The sequence below is a fragment of the Liolophura sinensis genome, chromosome 3 (genome assembly GCF_032854445.1).
Source record: "Liolophura sinensis isolate JHLJ2023 chromosome 3, CUHK_Ljap_v2, whole genome shotgun sequence".
In the NCBI taxonomy this organism is placed as follows: domain Eukaryota; kingdom Metazoa; phylum Mollusca; class Polyplacophora; order Chitonida; family Chitonidae; genus Liolophura; species Liolophura sinensis.
This window is the reverse complement of record NC_088297.1, coordinates 629925-649853: the sequence shown is the minus strand read 5'-3', so window position 1 is coordinate 649853 and position 19929 is coordinate 629925. Positions and strand designations below refer to the sequence as shown.

The window sequence follows — 19929 nt, the reverse complement described above, 5'->3', positions numbered from 1 at the left end:
CTTGGTGTAGTACAGGATCTAAAAGATAGGAAAGGCCCACGTTGGAGATCCTATGAGTCAGATCTTTTCTAGGCCTCAAACCTTTTGTACTTTAGATGATAAACAAATCCTTCTTGAGAAGATATCCTCTCCACGACGGCTGTTTGATTATAAACGTTGCCACTGTCATTAAAGGGGCCTCCGTGGCTCAGTTGGTTAGCGCGCTAGCGCAGCGTGATGACCCAGCAGTCTCTCACCAATGCTGCCGCTTTGAGTTCAAGCCCAGCTCATGCTGGCTTCCTCTCCAGCCGTAAGTTGGAAGGTCGTGGGTTTCCCTCTGGCTCTGCCCGGTTTCCACCCACCAAAATGCTGGCCGCCGTCGTATAAGTGAAATATTCTTGAGTACGGCGTAAAAAGCAATCAAATAACTAAACTGTCATTATATCTATCATTATACAATTTCATACCAGATCAGAAGGTGTTGTTCTGCCAGCGATAAGCATGCTTGAGTGGAGAAAAGTTGGAGTGAATTTTTCGTTAAATGATTTCATTTATCAGCCAATCAAATCTTCAGATCTTGTCTCGTGCGAAACTGATACTGAGCTGCCCTCACCTATACTGTGTTTCATTTTTAAATTGTCGCCTATATTCAGCCAAAATCACTCGTATTCCAGTGACACGTTGCACCAAAAGCTTTACACATCAACAGATCTGTGGCTGACTTCCTTGTTTGTGATAAAGGGGCGTGGCTAATTTAATATATGGTTCTACCTGAAACACAGTAGGTTGAATGTTATTTGGTAAAGTACCAGCTTGAGCGCTGAACATTCACGCAAGTCGTACCCATCTTCCTGTCAGCTAGATTGATACTGCGATATGGACGTACCCGAAAAACTGTCACCATTTCAAACATGATCGTGTAAAGATGGATGTTTTCCTTAATTGACACCGTTTGTTTTTCAGTGTCATCCCATTAACAAAATTAAGCGCCGTTTGATGAAAACGCCAATTCATTTAGCCCGAAGCAGAAGTGTGCTTTATCTGCAGACGTCCTACAGAGTGGAACGATCTGGTGTGCTTTGAAGCAACAAGTCAATCCATTGCATAAGGCTGTCTGGAATATGATTTATTCATTTATTTGTATTTATTTGAAGCAAGTTCTACACGACACTTATTCATGATATTTCACTTGTTTTGTGGCGTTTTGCTTTATGAGAGGTTTCTGGTAATTGTACTGTACTAATGTTACCTTGTAACCTGATACTGTGACGTGGAAACGATTTGGCTGCTTGTATTTCGTGGGCGGAAGGACATCATCCAGGTACTTATACGGCTTATCCTGGGTATTTAGTAAAGTAGTGCCGTGTGCAGCCTGCCCCATGGATCACGCGAAAATTTCTCGAGCAGCGTGATCTAATGAAGACGTTCCCTCTTAAAATCTGGCTGTATTTCCTCTTCCTGTGACTTGGAAATTTCTGTCACGTAATCGATATTTGTGGATATAGATTATTCGTCATCAGTTTGTCAGGAATTAGTCATTTGTCTCAGAACGTTCCTCAGTGGTTCCCGCAAAGCCTGTATGGATTTCCCGAATGTCAACCTCGACTGGAGGCATATGCATGTAATGAATGACTGATTGTGGCATAACGCCACTTTGTCAATAGCAGAGGAGGCGGTCAGTATGTACGCTCATGGTAAATGTGTACTGACACTCCATTAATTAAGACTATTAGGAATATTCAAAGTGCTTCATTCGTACAAGCATCTTGAATTAGAATCTGATGGCCTTACATGTCTGTTACAACACCTACAGCTCCTTGACGCTTAAAATTTGCCATATAATGCATTTTAAGGAAAGTTTTTGCACTCAGAGTCATAGAGTTTTTCATTGTTAATGTCAACTGAACGGGATACATTCCACTTCGCATATCTTTCTTTTTTTCTGTAAGCTTTATTTTGCGTTGAAACATTAAGCGAAGCTTACATTGTTTCTCTCTCGTCATGAGACAAATTATTTCCTGAGTAAGTGTTCAGTGCGTATGTACCTGGTGCAGTGCGGAAAAACTATATAGAGTTTGTCTTTTGTCCGTTTGGCTAGGGAGGTAATGAATATACAGTTGCACACCTTTTTCAAGGCAATACAATCAGGTCACTTCTTTCAATAATGACGTTTTAAGTGGCGCAAACTGAACGTGTCACCATGGACGTGGATCATACAGATGTTGACGCCTGGACTCTAAGTCCTCTGGCTAAGATTCTGATAACGTGCCTCTTCGCGGGAATCAGCATCATAGGAGTGGTGGGAAATTTCCTCGTTATCACCCTCGTTCTGGCCTTGCCGAGCATGCGCACTTCGTTCAATCTGTGCCTGGCATCGCTGGCTCTGGCGGATTTGATGGCGTTGACTTTCCAACCGATCGTCACGTTACGGGATCTTCACAACTGTGATCATTCTATCTTGGGAAGGAGTCTGTGTAAGTTAACATTCGTTTTTTATGAACTGATTCATTGAATGATTGAACAATTGATTAACTGATGAATTCATGTTCTAACAGTCTTCATACCACAAATGATAACCCAACGTAAGACCCACTCATCGGGAAGTATAACTATATTTCTGATAAGATAATGAACCAGTCACAGAGGTATAAATCCAGAAGTTCTGATGAAGTTGGTGTGTTCTTCCGTCTTAGGAGATTTATTTATTTTATTGGTGTTTTACACTGTTCTCAAGAATAATTCACTTATAAGATGGCGGCCAGCGTTGTGGTGGGAGGAAACCGGACAGAGCTTGCGGCCGTCCGTCCTCATGATGTTGACAGACCTTCCCACGTACAGCTGGAGAAGAAGCCAGCATGAGCCGGACTTGAACTCATGGCAACCGCATTGGTGAGCGGTTCCATAGTCATTGCCTCGCGCTGACACGCTAAGCATCTCGGCCACGTAGGCCCCGTTAAACAGCTTTGACATGCTGAGGACAGCACACTCGACAAGATCGAGTTTCAGGTTTCGTGAATGCAAGAGCATTTATCTGTATCTCTCGAAGCAGGCTGGGAAGAATGAAACATATCTCTGATCAAGATTAACGAGGTATCTTTTTATGAGTTATGAAGATACGGGCCCAAGTCGTAGTGACTATGTTCTCTTGTATTCCGTATGAGTACTATGTTAAGTTTGCGCAAATCGTCATCGCAAAGCCAAGAAGAGCAATAAACTACACAGCGTGGACCTGAATTCCTTCTGGCAAGAAAGGCTCCCCAGGAAAACCACTCTGATCCATTATTGCTTTGGTCTTGTTTCAGGCGTAATCATCAGCTCCATCGAAAGAGGCTCTTCCGTGTGTGGCGACCTGACATTTCTGCTGATAGGGGTGGAGCGGTACACGATGTTGTGTCACCCCCTTAGGACCATCGGTATGTGGACTCGTCCAAAAGTCTGCTTCGTACTCCTGCTCATTTGGATCATCACAGTAACCGTGTCAATTCCGTTCGGGTACGCCGCGAGGTACGAAGAAATCCACGCCAACAATTTTTCCGACGGCGTCCACGACATAGGCTACCACAAACCTTGGATCGCTCCCGTGCAGCAAAGTATCCTAGGCTCAAATTCCACCATTAAGGGAACGTACTGCTACATCGCCTTTGACATTCCTTGGGTCATGTGGTACCAAACCGCCTTGATTTGCGTCTCAGTCTTCGTCCCCGTTCCTATTCTGGCAACCCTTTGCGGTAAAATGATCCTGGCTCTAAGGAATCGGGTGTCCAAGAATCATTGTGAGGGGCTGGGAACCAGGGCAAGGCGCAAATCCCGTTCCCGAATCATCCTGATGCTTGTTCTCGTAGTAATCATCTTCATAGTTTGTCACCTCCCCTTTAAAGTTCAAACCCTCGTGAGGTTTTACGACACTGACGCTTGGCGTACACTGGATTCGAAATCAAACTTCATCTACGTTTGTATTAGCAGTCTAATGCTCTGCCTAACCATGCGTCTCACCCTGTCATATATTTTGTCATGTCAACAAACTTTAGAGATGCATTTAGACATTGTTTTTGTACGCGTTGCTGCAAAGAGTTGAATGTCAAAAACTAAAAGGTAGGCTATATGGGCACCCCCGTGACCAGGCTCCCGTGCACACAGCGCACGAAGCGCTACGTCCTCGTAACTTCCATGGCGACGTAAAACGTACAATGCTGGTCGCCATGAAAGTGCACGTAGCGTGACGTCCGTTTTGTGAAACAGGCCCTTGGTCCCTATTGCATTGTTTTAATACGATTGTAAGTTAAACGTGACGACAACACAGGATTTTGAGTAATTCTAGATCAGTGCCGTCTAAGAAATTGTAATTAACATCGCTGCAGTTTTTCACCTCATTCTGTTTAAGCCATGGTACATGTGCATGATAGGGGGCGAGTAATGAGCCACTATTTATGCATTTACATGAACAGTCAGAATAAAAGCCTGACTAGGGTAAACTGACAAAAAGCCGTATTTCATCCATTACGTTTGACCATTTGACGGCAGTCACACTGCCGTCGATGCTCTGGTTTTATTTTTCTACGCTGTACCTCTTTAATTATAATGCGTTTAATTGTATGTCGTGCCTAGATTATCAACAGTCATCACAGAAATCTGTTGACTGCATCTCTCTCAGGTGTTACCAGGTTTTTTTTTACTATTTATATATTATTTCTTACATACTCATGTGGGAAATGTGTCATGTTGTTTGAAATGGTGCTAGTCATTAACCCTGAGTTAAATAACCGAGCCCTGGTGTTTTAAGACGTTTTAGATATGGCTTTTGGCGATTATCGAGCTGCAACGGTTTTTAATGGTTTACTTATGGTAGATGAATTTCTCTGGGGTATATCGCTTAAATTCTGTTCACAGTGCTGTTGTTGAAAGGCTCTTCTGTTGTATACGTATTTTCCTTCCATGGACGGGATTATCTGGAAATGACATCATCGATAAACGCGGGACCAGCTAGGACGCCAATTAGGGCTCTCTTGTCAACTATCACCGTTGACATCACCACAGCAGGCTGCTTAATTACCGGACTGTCCTCTGGGGCCTTAGGAAAACTGTATAGTCTAAAGCTATTCTGACGCTCGAAGAAGAAAGCTGAGAAGTTTTTTTTTGTACTTTTATGTGCTACACCACATCTTATGTTAAGAAATAAAACGAATCTTTTCATGTGCCCATTAACGTACTTATCGTTCCATCGCCAGGTTATATGAGATATAGGTTCAAACCCGGCACTGGGAAGGGAATTTGTATATTCCCCCGCTGTAACTGTTCGAGATGCCTTACTGACAATAATTAGTCAACGAGGCTGATGTGAACCTTTACGTCGTCTGGAGGTCTCTGGGGTTGACTTGTCGTCCACCAAGAAGGTGTGCAAATCGGTACACCACACGTGCGAATAATGGCCAATAACATGCCGAAGGTCGTTGGTGTACTCCGCGCAATCGGTTTTCATCTGGAGTCTGTTATTATAACATAATGTGTCATATACAACAGAATACCCTGTTAGTCTAATAAAATCTTTGTGTGAGTTCAAGTCCAGCTCATGTTGGCTTCCTCTCCGGCCGACGCGGGAAAGTTTTGCAGCAAATAGCGGATGATCGTGGGTTTCCCCCGTGCTGTGCGCGGTTTCCTCTAACCATAATCCTGACCGCCGTCGTATAAGTCAAATATTCTTGAGTACGGCGTAGAACACCAAATAAATAAATCTTTAAGTAGAATTAACAGAACGTTTGTTGTATATAACAGAATAATCAGCTGGAACAAGAGAATAATCTGCTGTCACGACAGAATAATCTGCTGCAAATTGTATACATTCTGGCATCCCTCAGACAACAAAACTTCTGTTACACTTAACAGATTACATTTGAGAGCTAGTAGGCCCATAGGCCCAAACCCTTGGGTTTCCTCTAGCCAAAAACTATGCCTCTCCACCGTCGTTCGAGAGAGTATACGGCGTTTTACACACATTGCATCAGTGAAACCTTTGCCTGTAGAGAATATCATAGTTGAAAACTCATTTGTACAGCGCGTTGTTAAACAAATGTGTTATTTATAGAATCGTGGCGTGCATAAGGATTTCAATGTACCCGTCAATTCAGACCATCAGGGGCCGCTTCGGTGGCCGAGTGATTAGAGCGTCCACCTCAAAGACGTGGGATCAATCTCAGGTCGACCCATAACAACGACCATAAACATGAAACTTGTTGCTGCCTGACTTGTTGGCCCGGTGTCAGTTTAATGTGCCTGGGTAAGGTGTCATGTATGGTGTCTTTGGCACATTACTTTACTTGTGCCCTGTCACAAGAAGACACATGGAACACATGCGCTTAATGATTCCATGTCGTCATACGAGCGAAAAGTTCTTTCATGTAAGTCCGAAGTAAAATCCCCAAATACATATACAATGTGAGTCGTGGGATCTCTACTGGTGCTGAAGGGAAATTCGATATATCCACAATTAAAAATTAAACACCTGCCCACACATTGCCGGCATTTAATCAGAAGCACGCTAAACATAGGAATATATTTGTAAATTATTCAGCGTTCGATAATCTCAAAGCGTTGTTCTTTGTCCACACAGGTTAGACCATTCAGCCTGTTAATTGATCTTCTATCATTTTGTCCTTCTATATCTACACATGATAAAGGTCTGTTTAATTGAGCGTATTAGTGTCCATCGAAAATCAAAATGATATATTCTATGCACAACTGTTTGGCAATTGACGTCAGCTGGCTTTCTGAAGCCCGTTTTATAAAGCTGTCGCAACGCTGTCTCAAGGGCATTTACCATGGCGACGTATCTCTTCACTGAATATTGTCAGCAGGCTTTCTGGAGGCTTCTGTGGCGCGTGGTGACGTCAGCATGTTTTCTGGAGGCTTCTGTGGCGCGTGGTGACGTCAGCATGCTTTCTGGAGGCTCCTTTGTCGCGTTGTGATTATAAGTGCCCCGAAAACTGTGGCGATCTTGTCTAAAACCATGGTCATTCGAAAGTCATCATAAAGGGGAAGATTAATAGATGTTATTTTCGGAAGATTCTTCTGGAGTGACGCTCGCTTTTAGTCATGACTTACTACCAAATTCAAGATAATATCCTGTTAGTCTTATAAAATCTATAATGCAGAATTAATGGATGTGTGTTGTATTGAACAGAATAATCAGCTGCAACGACATAATCATCTGCTATGACGACAGAATAATCTGCTTTGACGACAGAATAATCTACTGAGACGACAGAATAATCTACTGTGACGACAGAGTAATCTACTGTGATGACAGAATAATCTGCGATGACGACATAATAATCTACTGTGACGACAGAATATTCTGCTATGACGACAATAATTTACTGTGACGACAGAACCATCTACTGTGATGACAGAATAATCTGCTGTAACGACAGAATAATCTGCTGTGACGACAGAATAATCTACTGTGACGACAGTATAATCTGTTGTGACGACAAAATAATCTACTGTGACGACAGAATAATCTGCGATGACGACATAATAATCTACTGTGACGACAGAATATTCTGCTATGACGACAGAATAATCTACTGTGACGACAGAATCATCTACTATGACAACAGAATAATCTGCTGTAACGACAGAATAATCTACTGTGACGACAGAATAATATGCTGCGACGACAGAATAATCTACTATGACGACACAATCATCTGCTATGACAACAGAATAATCAGCTGTGACGACAGAATAATCTACTGTGACGACAGAATAATCTACTGTAGACTACACATTCTGGCATCACTCAGACAACCAGCTCTTTGTTATATTTAACAGACTGTAGTTTTTGAGAGCATAGTTCAAGAGAGTATACGGCGTTTTACACCTTTTGCATCGGTGAAATCTTCAGTTTTACAACGACTCTTTAAACAATTGTGAAGTCAGTTCAGATCGTAAGCCATGCAGGATACTTTTCGAAAAATTTCGGAAGACAATCGATTACTAACTTTCCCGGCTGTCAAGTTATTGCTTTTCAATTCATAGGATACTAGACCGCCAGATTGTTAACATTCCGAGCTGTTGATCATCCCACAGGTAAATAGGCATAAACTGAGAAATGAAAACCAAAAACCGAGCAATTTAACGGCAAATGGTCAAGAACAAATGTAAAGAAACATGCATGAACACATCACTGAACAAAACAAATGATGCCGCTAAAATTCGAAAATGAACGCAAACAAAATGGCTCCTAAGAACAGTTTTCTGTTGTCCAGAATTGTGCCAGATCTGTATATCTCTTCGGTTCCCCTGTGTCAAGCTTCAGCGCTCTACACAAAGCCTGCCACACGGGCTCATCATCCACGTATTGTATGCGATACGATGTTATATAATCCCTTCTCCATTGGTGATATTTCATATATTCTGTTTTGTTCTTCGACAAGAAAGTCAGGTATTCCCCCAGCTGTTTAGGGCCGGTAAAATCCTCCACGTGTATAAAACTATTTGGGGGAGTAATCGCGATATAGTCCGCTTTGGGGGCGCCCATAACCACCGGAACTGCGCCCATACTGAATCCATGACTGAACAATTTCTCGGTTATATACTCTTTACAGTCGCTGTTCTCAAAGGCCAAATAAAACAAGAATTTTTCGACTTCTTGACAGTTTGTCATTGGCAAACCTTTCTCATATCTGCCGCATATCTTATTTCCACACCTACCGTAGATTTCCACGCCGCAATACTTTTGCAGTTCGAGCACGTAGTTCAAGCGGTCGTTGTGAACTAAAGACTTACAGTTCGACATAACTGTCACAGCTACACCAGAGCGGTTACCGATGGAGCTAGGAATCGGTACTCGTGTCTCGCGAGGCGTTGTCCACCCGTACGGTATGTGAACCTCCGATACAGTGCGATATGTCATTGTCCAGTTGAACATATCCCTGATGGCTTTGTAACCATATTCATGCCCGTAGAAACCGTTATATGGACTCTCATCCATGTACCAAATCCAGCGTTGATTAGGGCGGCGAAATTTGGGGAAATCCTTTTTGCGCTGTCTGCCGTGCGTAATAAGGACCGCTTGACTGTGGTTAAGGAGTGAGCGGTCACGAGTAACCAAACAACCCTCGGCTAAATACGCCTTAGGTCCTTCGATGTTGTACCCAGACCAGTCTATGACGACGATAAGAGGCGTCTTAGGGACGCACATTTCCGCCTCTGTTCTAGTTAGGTCTGCCGAAATTCCTTTCTCCAGCATCAAAAGTGTCAAATTCCCTGAGCCGATGTAGCTGGTGAAAATAAAGACACCCGCCATTCCGGAAATAAACAGTGCGGAGATTCTGTAACATGAAACAAATCATTGGTTAAGTCTTGAGTGAGTGCTGTGGTATATGCTTCATGACGCTGCCATTATCACACTACGGAAAGATTGGAGTGTCAGTCTCGCAAACCTGATCATACCAATGAAATAATTACATGTATATCTAAGATCTTATCGTGCCTCAGATCTCGTCATTCCTAAAGCTTCGTCAGCCCTAAGACCTCGTCAGCCCTAAGACCTTATCATACGTAAGACCTTGTCAGACCTAAGGCCTCGCCAGATCTACTACATCGTCAGACCTAAGGCCTCTCCAGACCTAATACATCGCCAGACCTAAGACCTCGTCAGCCCTAAGACATCGTCATACTTAAGACCTCGTCATACCTAAGATCTTTTCAGACCAAAGACCTGATCGTACCCAAAACTTGGTTATACCTAAGACCTCGTCATATTTAAGATTAAGATCATGCCTCGTCTTACCTAAGACCCCGTCTTGGCCAAGACCCGTCTTACCTAAGACTTTGTTTTACATAAGATATCGTCATATCTAAGGCCTAGTCAGACCTAAGACTTCGTCATACCTAAGATTTCGTCATACTGACGATATCATATCTAAGACCTGCTCATACCTAAGGCCTCGTCATATCTAAGACCTAATCATACAAGAGATCATGTCCGACCTAAGACATCGTCCGACCTAAAACCTAATCATACCTGAGACCGTGCCTTACCTAAGACCTAATCATACCTGAGGCCATGTCTTACCTAAGACCTCGTCATACCTGAAACTATGCCTTACCTAAGACCTAATCATACCTGAGACCATGTCTTACCTAACACCTAATCATACCTGAGACCATGCCTTACCTAAGACCTAATCATACCTGAGACCACGTATTACGTAAGACCAAATCATACCTGGGGTCATGTCCTACTTAAGACCAAATCATACCTTAGACCATGTCTTACATAAGACCTAATCATACCTAAGAACCAATCCTACCTAAAAACCAATCATACCTAAGAACTAGTCACACCTAAGAACAAATCATACCTAAGAACCAGTCACACCTAAGAACCAATCATACCTAAGAACCAATCATACCTAAGAACCAATCATACCTAAGAACCAATCACATCTAAGAATCAATCATACCCAAAACCAATCATACCTAAGATCTAATCTTACCTAAGACCCAATCATACCAGTCACACCTAAGACCTAATCATAACTGAGATCATGTCCTACCAAAGACCTAATCATACCTGGGGCCATGTCATACCTATGAATCTATCATACCTAAGAACCAATCATACCTAAGAACTAATCAAACCTATGACCTAATTATATCTATAACCTCACAATACCAAATCCTTAGCTAATCATACCTAAAAGCTACCCATGACTACAGTAAAACTAATTACTTAAGACCAAATGGCAAACTATATAAAATGCCCTGTACTGAATTTTACAGAAAGCTTGGTATATGCAAACATCAACATTCAGAATCTCACCAAGCTTTTTTCATCTGGTTTTTGTAACAACGTCTACGCATGTGGCTGTAAATTTACAGAGAGCTGCTCACCTGCAGAAAAATTCACAGTAGTCCAAACTACACGCCAGCAAACTTTATTGTAAAAACACAGCTTGTTATTGCGGTGTACCGACAATTCCCCACGAGTGTAAAGTTAATACGAACGTAGATGTATATAGGGTGCCCAGAGAGACTGATTTTGGATTGATTCATGTTTTAGGCCGTACTCAAGAAAATTTTCATTTATACGACAGCGGCCAGCATTATGGTGGAAAACTTACGATCAAGTTGCTGGCAGACCTTCCCACGTACGGCCGGGGAGGAAGCCAGCATGAGCTGTACTCATAGTGATCGCATTGGCGAGAGGCTGCTGGGTCATTGCGCTGTGCTGGCGTGCTGACCACTTCAGCCACGGAGAAAAACGGGTCACAGTTGCACGGACGTTCATGTCAGCATCTGGTGTCACTGACATTTACCTTGAGGGTTTTTTTTTGTAGGCCTACATGTTCTCCGCAATGTCTCTGTGCTGTCCAATGACCGTATACTTACACGTATTGTCTATTCGGCTTCATCCGTCCAAGCCAGCCTATCCATTTGTCTGTAAACGACATTTTACGTAGTTTCCTATACACGGCTTGTAGAAGTTTCTATCCCAGAGTTACAGCCCTAGTTGATGAACCAAACTGTCCTCTGGTGGAAGGACTCAATGGTCTGGAAGACAGCAAAAACTCCACGCAAAATACGTTTCATCCAGTAATACGAGAAAACAAAAACTTAACAAATATGTGAAAAAGTGTTTGAGTCTCCGTGTACTCGGTTTGTTTGTAAAACGACAACCCGATGCACCCTTTCACGTGCATATAGGTAGGCTTACATGCAATGACGTCATGTGAGTGCCCGTCCTTGCATCATCAGCCCGATGTAACTTTCAGTCGGGTACAGATCTATACGTCCTTCGAGGTCCTTCGCACGTACTCCGCCCGCTGTAGCTTTCAGTCTGGTACAGACTTGGGTTTTTCGTATAAAGTCAAAATTATCACAAACATTCCTATACCATTTGCCGAAAAATTACACCTGTTCGTACGCCGTGTGTGACTATCCAGTTGAATGAAGTACTGTGCATCCTGTTCATTGTAACATGTAATCAATCTGAAAGGTTACAATTAGTGGATCGCACAGCTTCCGGATAACTTGATTGAGCAAATAGCCGCTTTTACACTCAAAAAAATAACCTGTTATTTTTATCAGAAAATCTGTTTTCTGAGTGATACTATAATGTATTTTGTTATTATAACACAATATTCGGCCACATTCAACAGAACATCCTGCTAGTCTAACAGAATCTTTATGTTGAATTAACAGAATATGTGTCTTTTTTTAAACAGAGTAATCCGATGCAATAACAGAATACATTCGAGCATCACTCAGACAACAGACTTTCTATTAAAATTACCAGATTTTTTTTTTTGAGTGTAAGTATATATGAGATACCAGATTAAGCTGTTCGATTATTATCCCGTGTCAAATCCACCACATTGTATGAATACTAATGAACACGTGTGAGGTAAAAAAAAAAAGAGCTCCACTTCGTATACACGGCATTTTACCTTTGTCCTGTAGTGAGTGATTAGTAATTCTATAAAATGCCTTAAACTTAATTACTGTTGATCGTGGGTTTTCCCCGGAGCCCTGTCGGGTTTCTTCCATCCACAATGCTGACTGTCGTCGTGTAAGGGAAATACTCTTGAGTACGGCGTAAAAATCCAATCAAATAAATAAATAATTAAAGTAAAATATCTTAAGTTACCATGTCCCTTCTACATTGCTTTGCCCTATGATCAACCGCTATGTCTATCTCTTAATTCGATACATTACATCTTCGTTTATTTTATAAAACTGATTAAGGTAGTCTTCGGATGGTCGTGGGTTACTCCGTATAGGTGAGAAGGTTTTCCTCCTACTGGTGGTTAATGGGTAGGAGAAATGAAATCGTGGGTTTCCCACATGCAGATTTATTTATTTATTTATTTGACTGGTGTTTTACGCCGTACTCAGAAATATTTCACTTATACGACGGCGGCCGGCATTATGGTGGAAAATTTTCGCATTGTTTCTCTGGTGTGTGTTTTGTCCATGTTACACGTGTTATGAAGCCATAATCTCTTCCCCCTACCCCCCCCCCCCCACACACACACACACGTGGGCCTATAATTTACAAAACACTTTACAATATTTTGCTGCATCTCCTCTATTTTAAAGCAACAGTTTTTGCTTACATTAAGACAGATATGACAGAATTTATTTGATCGGAGTTTTTACTTACACGACAGCCGCCATGCAGCATTATGATGGAAAGAAACTTGGCAACCGGGGGAAACCCTCAACCATCCGCGGGTTGCTGGCAGACCATCACTTGCGATGACAGGCATCATATTACTGTTGAATGTATGGTTTATAGGTAAGGCAATTGCTCATCTGTTGGGCAGGAAACGACTGTTGTATCAGCATTCCTAAAACTAACGACACAATCAGGTGATTAGTCGCGCTCCGCTGAACCGTGATCAGGTGAACGTGCTTGGTAAAGACGTTTTCCGTCAGACAGCTGCATGTACAATGTACGATGAGCTAGTCAACGACCTCTATAGGTACAGGTTGTAAACTTTTTACTTAAGATGAGAACAGCGGCCCGAGAACGGGTTGTTACATCCACAGAACCGCCTCGGCGTGATTAGCCGGGGTTTTATCCCTGTCGCCCGCAAAGGTGAGAATGATGAGGACACCGATATTTTCGCCGCTGCTTTCTTTATTGATGGCCGGCTGTTGGTCCGCACCGCGAAGTCCCAATGTACATACAAGCCGAAGCCGGGCGGCCAGGCCGAAAAGACTTTTCAACTGCATATTAAAGCGTACCTTTTTCTCCTACGTGAACACGTTTACACCCGTGTTCTAAGCCCTGTTTCGTAGTCCACCACTTCCTTGGGGAACTCCTCAGCTTATATCTATCCCGTCTGCTGCGACAGGAAATTTTGGAATGTTCTGGGTGCTGCCAATCTTACCTCCTAGCCACTAAAACAAATCACACAATGTTTTGGATACACGTGATAACAATCCATCGCCATTAAGCCATATACCCAAAAACGGTTCAGCTCTTACCGTAAACAAACAACGCACCGAGCGTTTGTATACTTTTTGCAAACATAACGAGGCATTCACCGAAAGTTATGTAGCTATAACAATCACAAAACCTTTACAGGCAGAACATACAAGATTGAAGTGACATGTAATCCATACATTTTACAAGGTTTATTTATTTATTTATTTTTTTTTATTCGATTGGTGTTTTACACCCTGCTCAAGAATATTTCACTTATACGACGGCGGCCAGCATTATTGCTAGGAGGAAACGGCCGTCCGGAGAGCTAAACGAGCTCTAACGCGATAACACTTTAGATGCTCACGTTGTGATTGATACAGATATACAGCTATACAAATACATGGTCGTTGTATTTGAAGAAAGTACGGTATATTTTTGTCTCATTAAAGTTGAAAATTGAGAAACGTCATTATAATATAGGCCTACTGGTCGATGGCTAAGTAAAAAGATTTCATTATGTAGGTAAAAGGGAACAAGGATTTGCCACAACGCATAAGAAATGTTTTAAAAGTTTTCTCGTACCTCAGGAAAATGTTTCCATACAGTAACAAGAAAACATGATGGGGTGCAGAGATAAGCAGTTCGATATACGTATCCCAAATACCGGTAACGTGCTGAGCAAACCGATGTTAGTGTTAGTGTTAGACTCGCTATTGGGGCCTCCGTGGCTCAGTTGGTTAGCGAGCTAGCGCAGCGTGACGACCCAGCAGTCTCTCACCAATGCAGTCGATGTGAGTTCAAGTCCATCTCATGCTGGTTTCCCCTCCGGCCGTACGTGGGAAGGTTTGCCAGCAACCTGTGGATGGTCGTGGGTTTCCCCCGGGCTCTGCCCGGTTTCCACCCACCATAAGGCTGGCCGCCGTCGTATAAGAATTAATATTATTTTTTTTTAAATACATTTTTATTTGCACAACACAGAGAATCACAGTTGGGTACACATATACATTTTCAAATATAGGTCATCCAGATATTCGGGGAAATTATACATTTGGCACAGATCCTTGACAAACACCCTCAAAACATAGAGAATTGATTTGTAATCTGAAAGGTGAAATATATCTGAAGTATAAATACATTCAAAGGAGTCATTATTTTTGCAGCGCAAACATAAGCTATAAAGTACGAACCTATTCAGTCATATCTTTTACAAATGTCCATTTAGCGTTAAATATTTTAAAGCTCTGGTTCATTATTGCAACCAAACTTTCAGTGATATGTCCTGGTATTTTAGCTTTTCTAAAAATTCTCTAAAACTTTATAACGCTATATGTTCAGGGGACAGCCCCAAGATAAAGCCACCAAACCAGACATTAGACAGAGTTTTCATTATTTTGTTGTTGATTTTGGGGGGGTGAGGTGGGGTGTGCGTGTGTCTGGGGGGGGGGGGGGGGGCATACAAGATCCTCACTGATTGGCTGGTATGAGAGATAGACAAACCCCAACATATAACATATGATACTAACCTTCAAAAACGTCTTCTGAATTACGCCTGCAAAAGTTTACAACCTCTGTTACACTGTAGCAATATGTGCTATATAGTCAGAGAAGTTTAATGCATTTATCGTATTGTTCATCTTTGACGCCGTATTCAGGAGTAACGCTAGCACGTTAACCACTCGGCCATGCGTTGTCCCGATTAAAAACTGTTCCGTTTTAGATTTCATTCCGATAAACTTGAGGGATTCTATTCATGCGTCTACAACAGTACAGGCTGCATGATTACTACATACATATGTGTGCTTGTCTCGTCCTTTGAGAAATCTTACTGGTTACAGATCCATGTTGGCATTCCAAGGACACGGGTTCAAATCCCAACAAGGGCATACATGTGTACCAGACATTCGTAATATCTTGTTAATGTAAGGCAAAGTATGTGTATATATTTTCCTATAATTTTCAGATTATTGGTACATGTATGTATGATGTATGTATGCGTGGGGTTTTCAGTCATATGACGAAGAGGAAACATTAAGTGTGTGTACATATAATGTATCTTCTTGTGGCAGGGCGAGTCTATGCCGACAAAAGTGCTGCTGCCACTGAAGTATCATGCGGAAGACACCAGACATGTCACATTATTCAACTGCTCTAACCTATCAGTGTTGAGTCCCAAGCGAGGTATGAACAAGGACGACATTTAAAGTCTTTGGTGAAAGCAATCATATCTAATCGTTTTATTAATCTTCTATTGAAAACTTTCAGTCGTCTCTCATTTGAAATGAAATACCAGCCTAACGTCATGTGTCACTAAAACAGATAAAGACTGTGGAGCTTAATTTGCTCTGTGACGTTCTAAGAAATCATAAACCATATATCGCCACTCACAGAAAAAAAACCTTAATCACCATTCGTGTTGCTTAACATTTTTCTTAACCCCACCACTCTATCCTGATGCTGCGTGCTTCCAGTTGTTAAAGAACGTGTAAAGGCGACTGCAGTGGTTGTACATGAGATCAAGTATGTGAAATGTTCTCTGACGGATTCAGATCAACACTTCCTTTTACCTATGATCACATCCGGCGTCCAAACAGAGGAATGAGACGCGGGTGGAGATTATCCGTGCACATGGAGGATTTACGCTCTATTGATCTCTTACTAATTCGAATGTATTGGGCAGATTCAAAACGACATTTTTACCCCAAAATATGACATCGACTTGTGAATTTCGTCTACATTTGGTTACTAGTCACAAAACACATTTTATTGTATGAAAAGTATTATCACGAATTAAGATGTGTATTAAGATTCGAATCTAAACAAATCTAGGGGCCTCCCTGGCTCAGTTGGTTAGCGCGCTAGCGGAGGTTTCCGTGGCTCAGTTGGTTAACGCGCTAGCGGGGGCCTCCGTGGCTCAGTTGCTTAACGCGCTAGCGGGGGCTTCCGTGGCTCAGTTGCTTAACGCGCTAGCGGGGGCTTCCGTGGCTCAGTTACTTAACGCGCTAGCGGGGGCCTCCGTGGCTCAGTTGCTTAACGCGCTAGTGGGGGCCTCCATGGCTGAAATGGTTAACGCGCTAGCGCAGCGTAAAATTACACACGAGCCTCTCATCAGTGCGGTCGCTGTATATTTCAAGTCAAGCTTATGCTGGCTTTCTCTCCGGATGTAAGTGGGAAGGTCTCGCAACAACCAGCGGAGGGTCGTGGGTTTCCCCCGTGCTCTGCCCGGTTTCCACCCACCATAATGGTGTTTGCCATCGTATAAGTGAAATATTCTTGAGTACTGCGTAAAACACCAATCAAATAAATAAATAAACAAACGTAGCGGAATCCAACGGAAGGTGTATTCTGGAAAAAATGGGGAATAGTGGAAAGAGACATAGAAGTGATAAACTGTTTTAACAAATTTACCATAATACTATGGGCGGCGGCGTCCAAAAAAGAAATTCCCTTTCGAATTATTGTATATTACCAGGGAAATGGTTCAAACGCATGCACAAATGTAGCTTTAAAGATGAAGAACCGACTTTCAAATCATTTCTCGACGCAATTAAAATAAATATGAATCTCCTTATTTACAAGAAGTAACAGTTACCTGATGTTCTTCAGTTTCTGTTGTAAATCAACATTACTTGCTTTTATTGATATCTCACTTTAAACTTCACGTGCGTGTTATAAACATGTCCGTGTCATGCAGATGTAGGCGTACATATATGTCTTGTAATTGGTGACCTGTAAAATAGACAAAGTCAAGGAAGATCAGCTTATGCAAAAAACAAATCCTATACATAACATATACGGTGTTTCCTAGATCTGGGGCCGACTCCACAAAGCCATTTCTAATTTAAGTCAAAATTTCCAAAATTCTCAGCTTTTGGTACTGAAAGGTAAAATTTGGATACATTTAGCTTAAGATAATAATGATTGTGTGGACAAAATTTCACTTTGTAAAACAGGAGAAATAAGCTTGGTGATCGTATTTCAAATTTTGACTTCAGTCAGAAATGGTTTTGTGGAATCGGCCCCTAAGATCTGTTTCATTCTTCCCAGTTTAGCTTTCAGAAACACATATTAATATGGAAGCTAAGCTTGGAACATGGCCAACCGATCTCAGAGCTATAGGTGCTCCCCGGCTGCCGGAGAGCTGCCGTCCATGTCACATATGTCTCCGTAATATTACTTTGTCAGCAATTTCCTAGCACCAGTCACTGTCATTGTACAGGATTGTCAGCAATTTCCTAGCACCAGTCACTGTCATTGTACAGGATTGTCAGCAATTTCCTAGCACCAGTCACTGTCATTGTACAGGATTGTCAGCAATTTCCTAGCACCAGTCACTGTCATTGTACAGGATTCTATAGGACTTCATTTTAGTCTGCTTGATTAAGACGGTGCATGAACAGACCCGATTGTTTCGAAAAATAAACATCTTTTAACTAGAAAATTCCAACATTTATCAATGTTTAAACACAATACAAGGCGAACGCTATACAGTAAGAAAGCTCGATAAAGAACAATACTAGGTTAAATTCCTTCAAAACCAGGAAAAAATCCAGGAATTTGGATAGCGAATTATTTAAACCGATAAACTTTGAAATGCAGTCAGTTTTGGGTCAAGCTGTGGTTTGTATCATAGTCTTTAGTAGTTTTATTTGACTCTCAATGGGTTTTGTTCAAGGAGCAAACATTTAGAGCAAATGTACTAGTTTAGAGCAGAAGTACTTAACGGAATTCTTTTTATTCCACATGGGCCATTTTCACAAGAACACTTTTGAGCTTTATGAGACTTATATGAAATTTTGATTCCATTCTTTTTGGGACACAAATGTAAAACGGGATTTATGCTTAACTGAATGTGCTGACAACTGACAGAAAAGGGCCTCGAATCCAGCAGTCATGAACCCACATATAAAAGTGGGCCATTCAGCTTAATGTGGATTCTAAAACTATTATCTGTCATAGAAACTGCACGTGACGGATTGGCCATATTTTTGTTTATCTGATTGTGGCATAACGCCATACTCAAGTCTTTTTCACGTGTACGACGGCTGTCAGCGTGCGACGGCTGTCACTATATGGCGGCTGTCAGTTTGGCGACATGGGTGGATTGCCCTGGGTAACCGCTATGAATGCTCGCCGCCGTTTTATAAGTCAAATGTTCTGGAGAACGGTGTAAAAGACCAAATAAATAAATAAGTAAATAAATACATTCTACTCACAGAAAGTACTACTGAGTCATGATTATTGATTATCATCATGATTAGAACTGTGGACATTTTGGTAAAAGCCTAAATTTTCATCCTATTTTGCACAGTTTGCTACAACTATAACGAAATTTAATTTAATTTAATTTATTTTTACATGTTTCAATGAGGACGAACAACAGCCAGTGGCCATGAGGGGATATCCTCAAACAACATGGTACATGTACGTGTTTACTTAGAAGTATCAAAGACCGTGATATAATTATATAGAAATATAAACAAATATACACAGACCTTCAAATACATATATATGCAAACATAACATTAAATTCGAAAATGGAATATTCACGAACAATATAAACCTTATAAATATCAGATAAAACGTCAGATATAAATTTTAGCAGTCAAAGAAACCATTAAGAAAGCTATTCAATTCGTTTTCCCGACTGTTATGATCTGTTTTTCACCTTAATTCTGATGAAAGTTAGTGTCAGGAACCAATGTGAATGGAGGTTCGGAAAATTGAAACAACAGTAAAAAAAACTAGCCACGCACAAAATTCCATGCGTAAAAGCCATTGGAGAATCTTCGGTATCTGGCCCGGATTCGAACTCGCGATATCGTCGATTAAAGTTGATAGAATGGACTGTTCATTATCGGGATATCAGACTAATCAGATGAAGAATGGGGTTTATCTAGGCTACCTACAAGCCAACGTGCCTGGCACGGAGTCAAAAGATCCAATCTGTCCACATGCTGTGAGGAGTAGGCCTATGACGTATCATCGGATTTGTCACAAGAACGTGACGTCAC

General features: G+C 41.7%; 2 protein-coding genes across 2 annotated transcripts; one reads left to right on the top strand and one right to left on the bottom strand.

The window, feature by feature from the left end:
• Positions 1 to 2179: 2179 nt before the first annotated feature.
• On the top strand, positions 2180 to 7189 carry LOC135463924 (mu-type opioid receptor-like). The gene is made up of 3 exons (XM_064741388.1): positions 2180 to 2453; positions 3282 to 3835; positions 7154 to 7189. Exons 1-3 carry the CDS (start codon positions 2180 to 2182, stop codon positions 7187 to 7189), a joined length of 864 nt encoding a protein of 287 aa, XP_064597458.1.
• A 1029-nt stretch (positions 7190 to 8218) lies between these two features.
• Positions 8219 to 9283, bottom strand: LOC135463923 (alpha-(1,3)-fucosyltransferase 4-like). Its single transcript, XM_064741387.1, has one exon. It carries the CDS (start codon positions 9281 to 9283, stop codon positions 8219 to 8221), a length of 1065 nt encoding a protein of 354 aa, XP_064597457.1.
• Between the last annotated feature and the right edge of the window lie 10646 nt (positions 9284 to 19929).

Excerpts from the sequence above, each read along its gene's own strand:
- LOC135463924 (XM_064741388.1), top strand. The coding sequence starts at position 2,180 with ATGGACGTGGATCATACAGATGTTGACGCCTGGACTCTAAGTCCTCTG. Across the intron at positions 2,454-3,281 it reads TATCTTGGGAAGGAGTCTGT|GCGTAATCATCAGCTCCATC; the intron begins GTAAGTTAACAT and ends GTCTTGTTTCAG. Across the intron at positions 3,836-7,153 it reads TCGTAGTAATCATCTTCATA|AATAATCAGCTGCAACGACA; the intron begins GTTTGTCACCTC and ends TGTATTGAACAG.
- LOC135463923 (XM_064741387.1), bottom strand. The coding sequence starts at position 9,283 with ATGGCGGGTGTCTTTATTTTCACCAGCTACATCGGCTCAGGGAATTTG.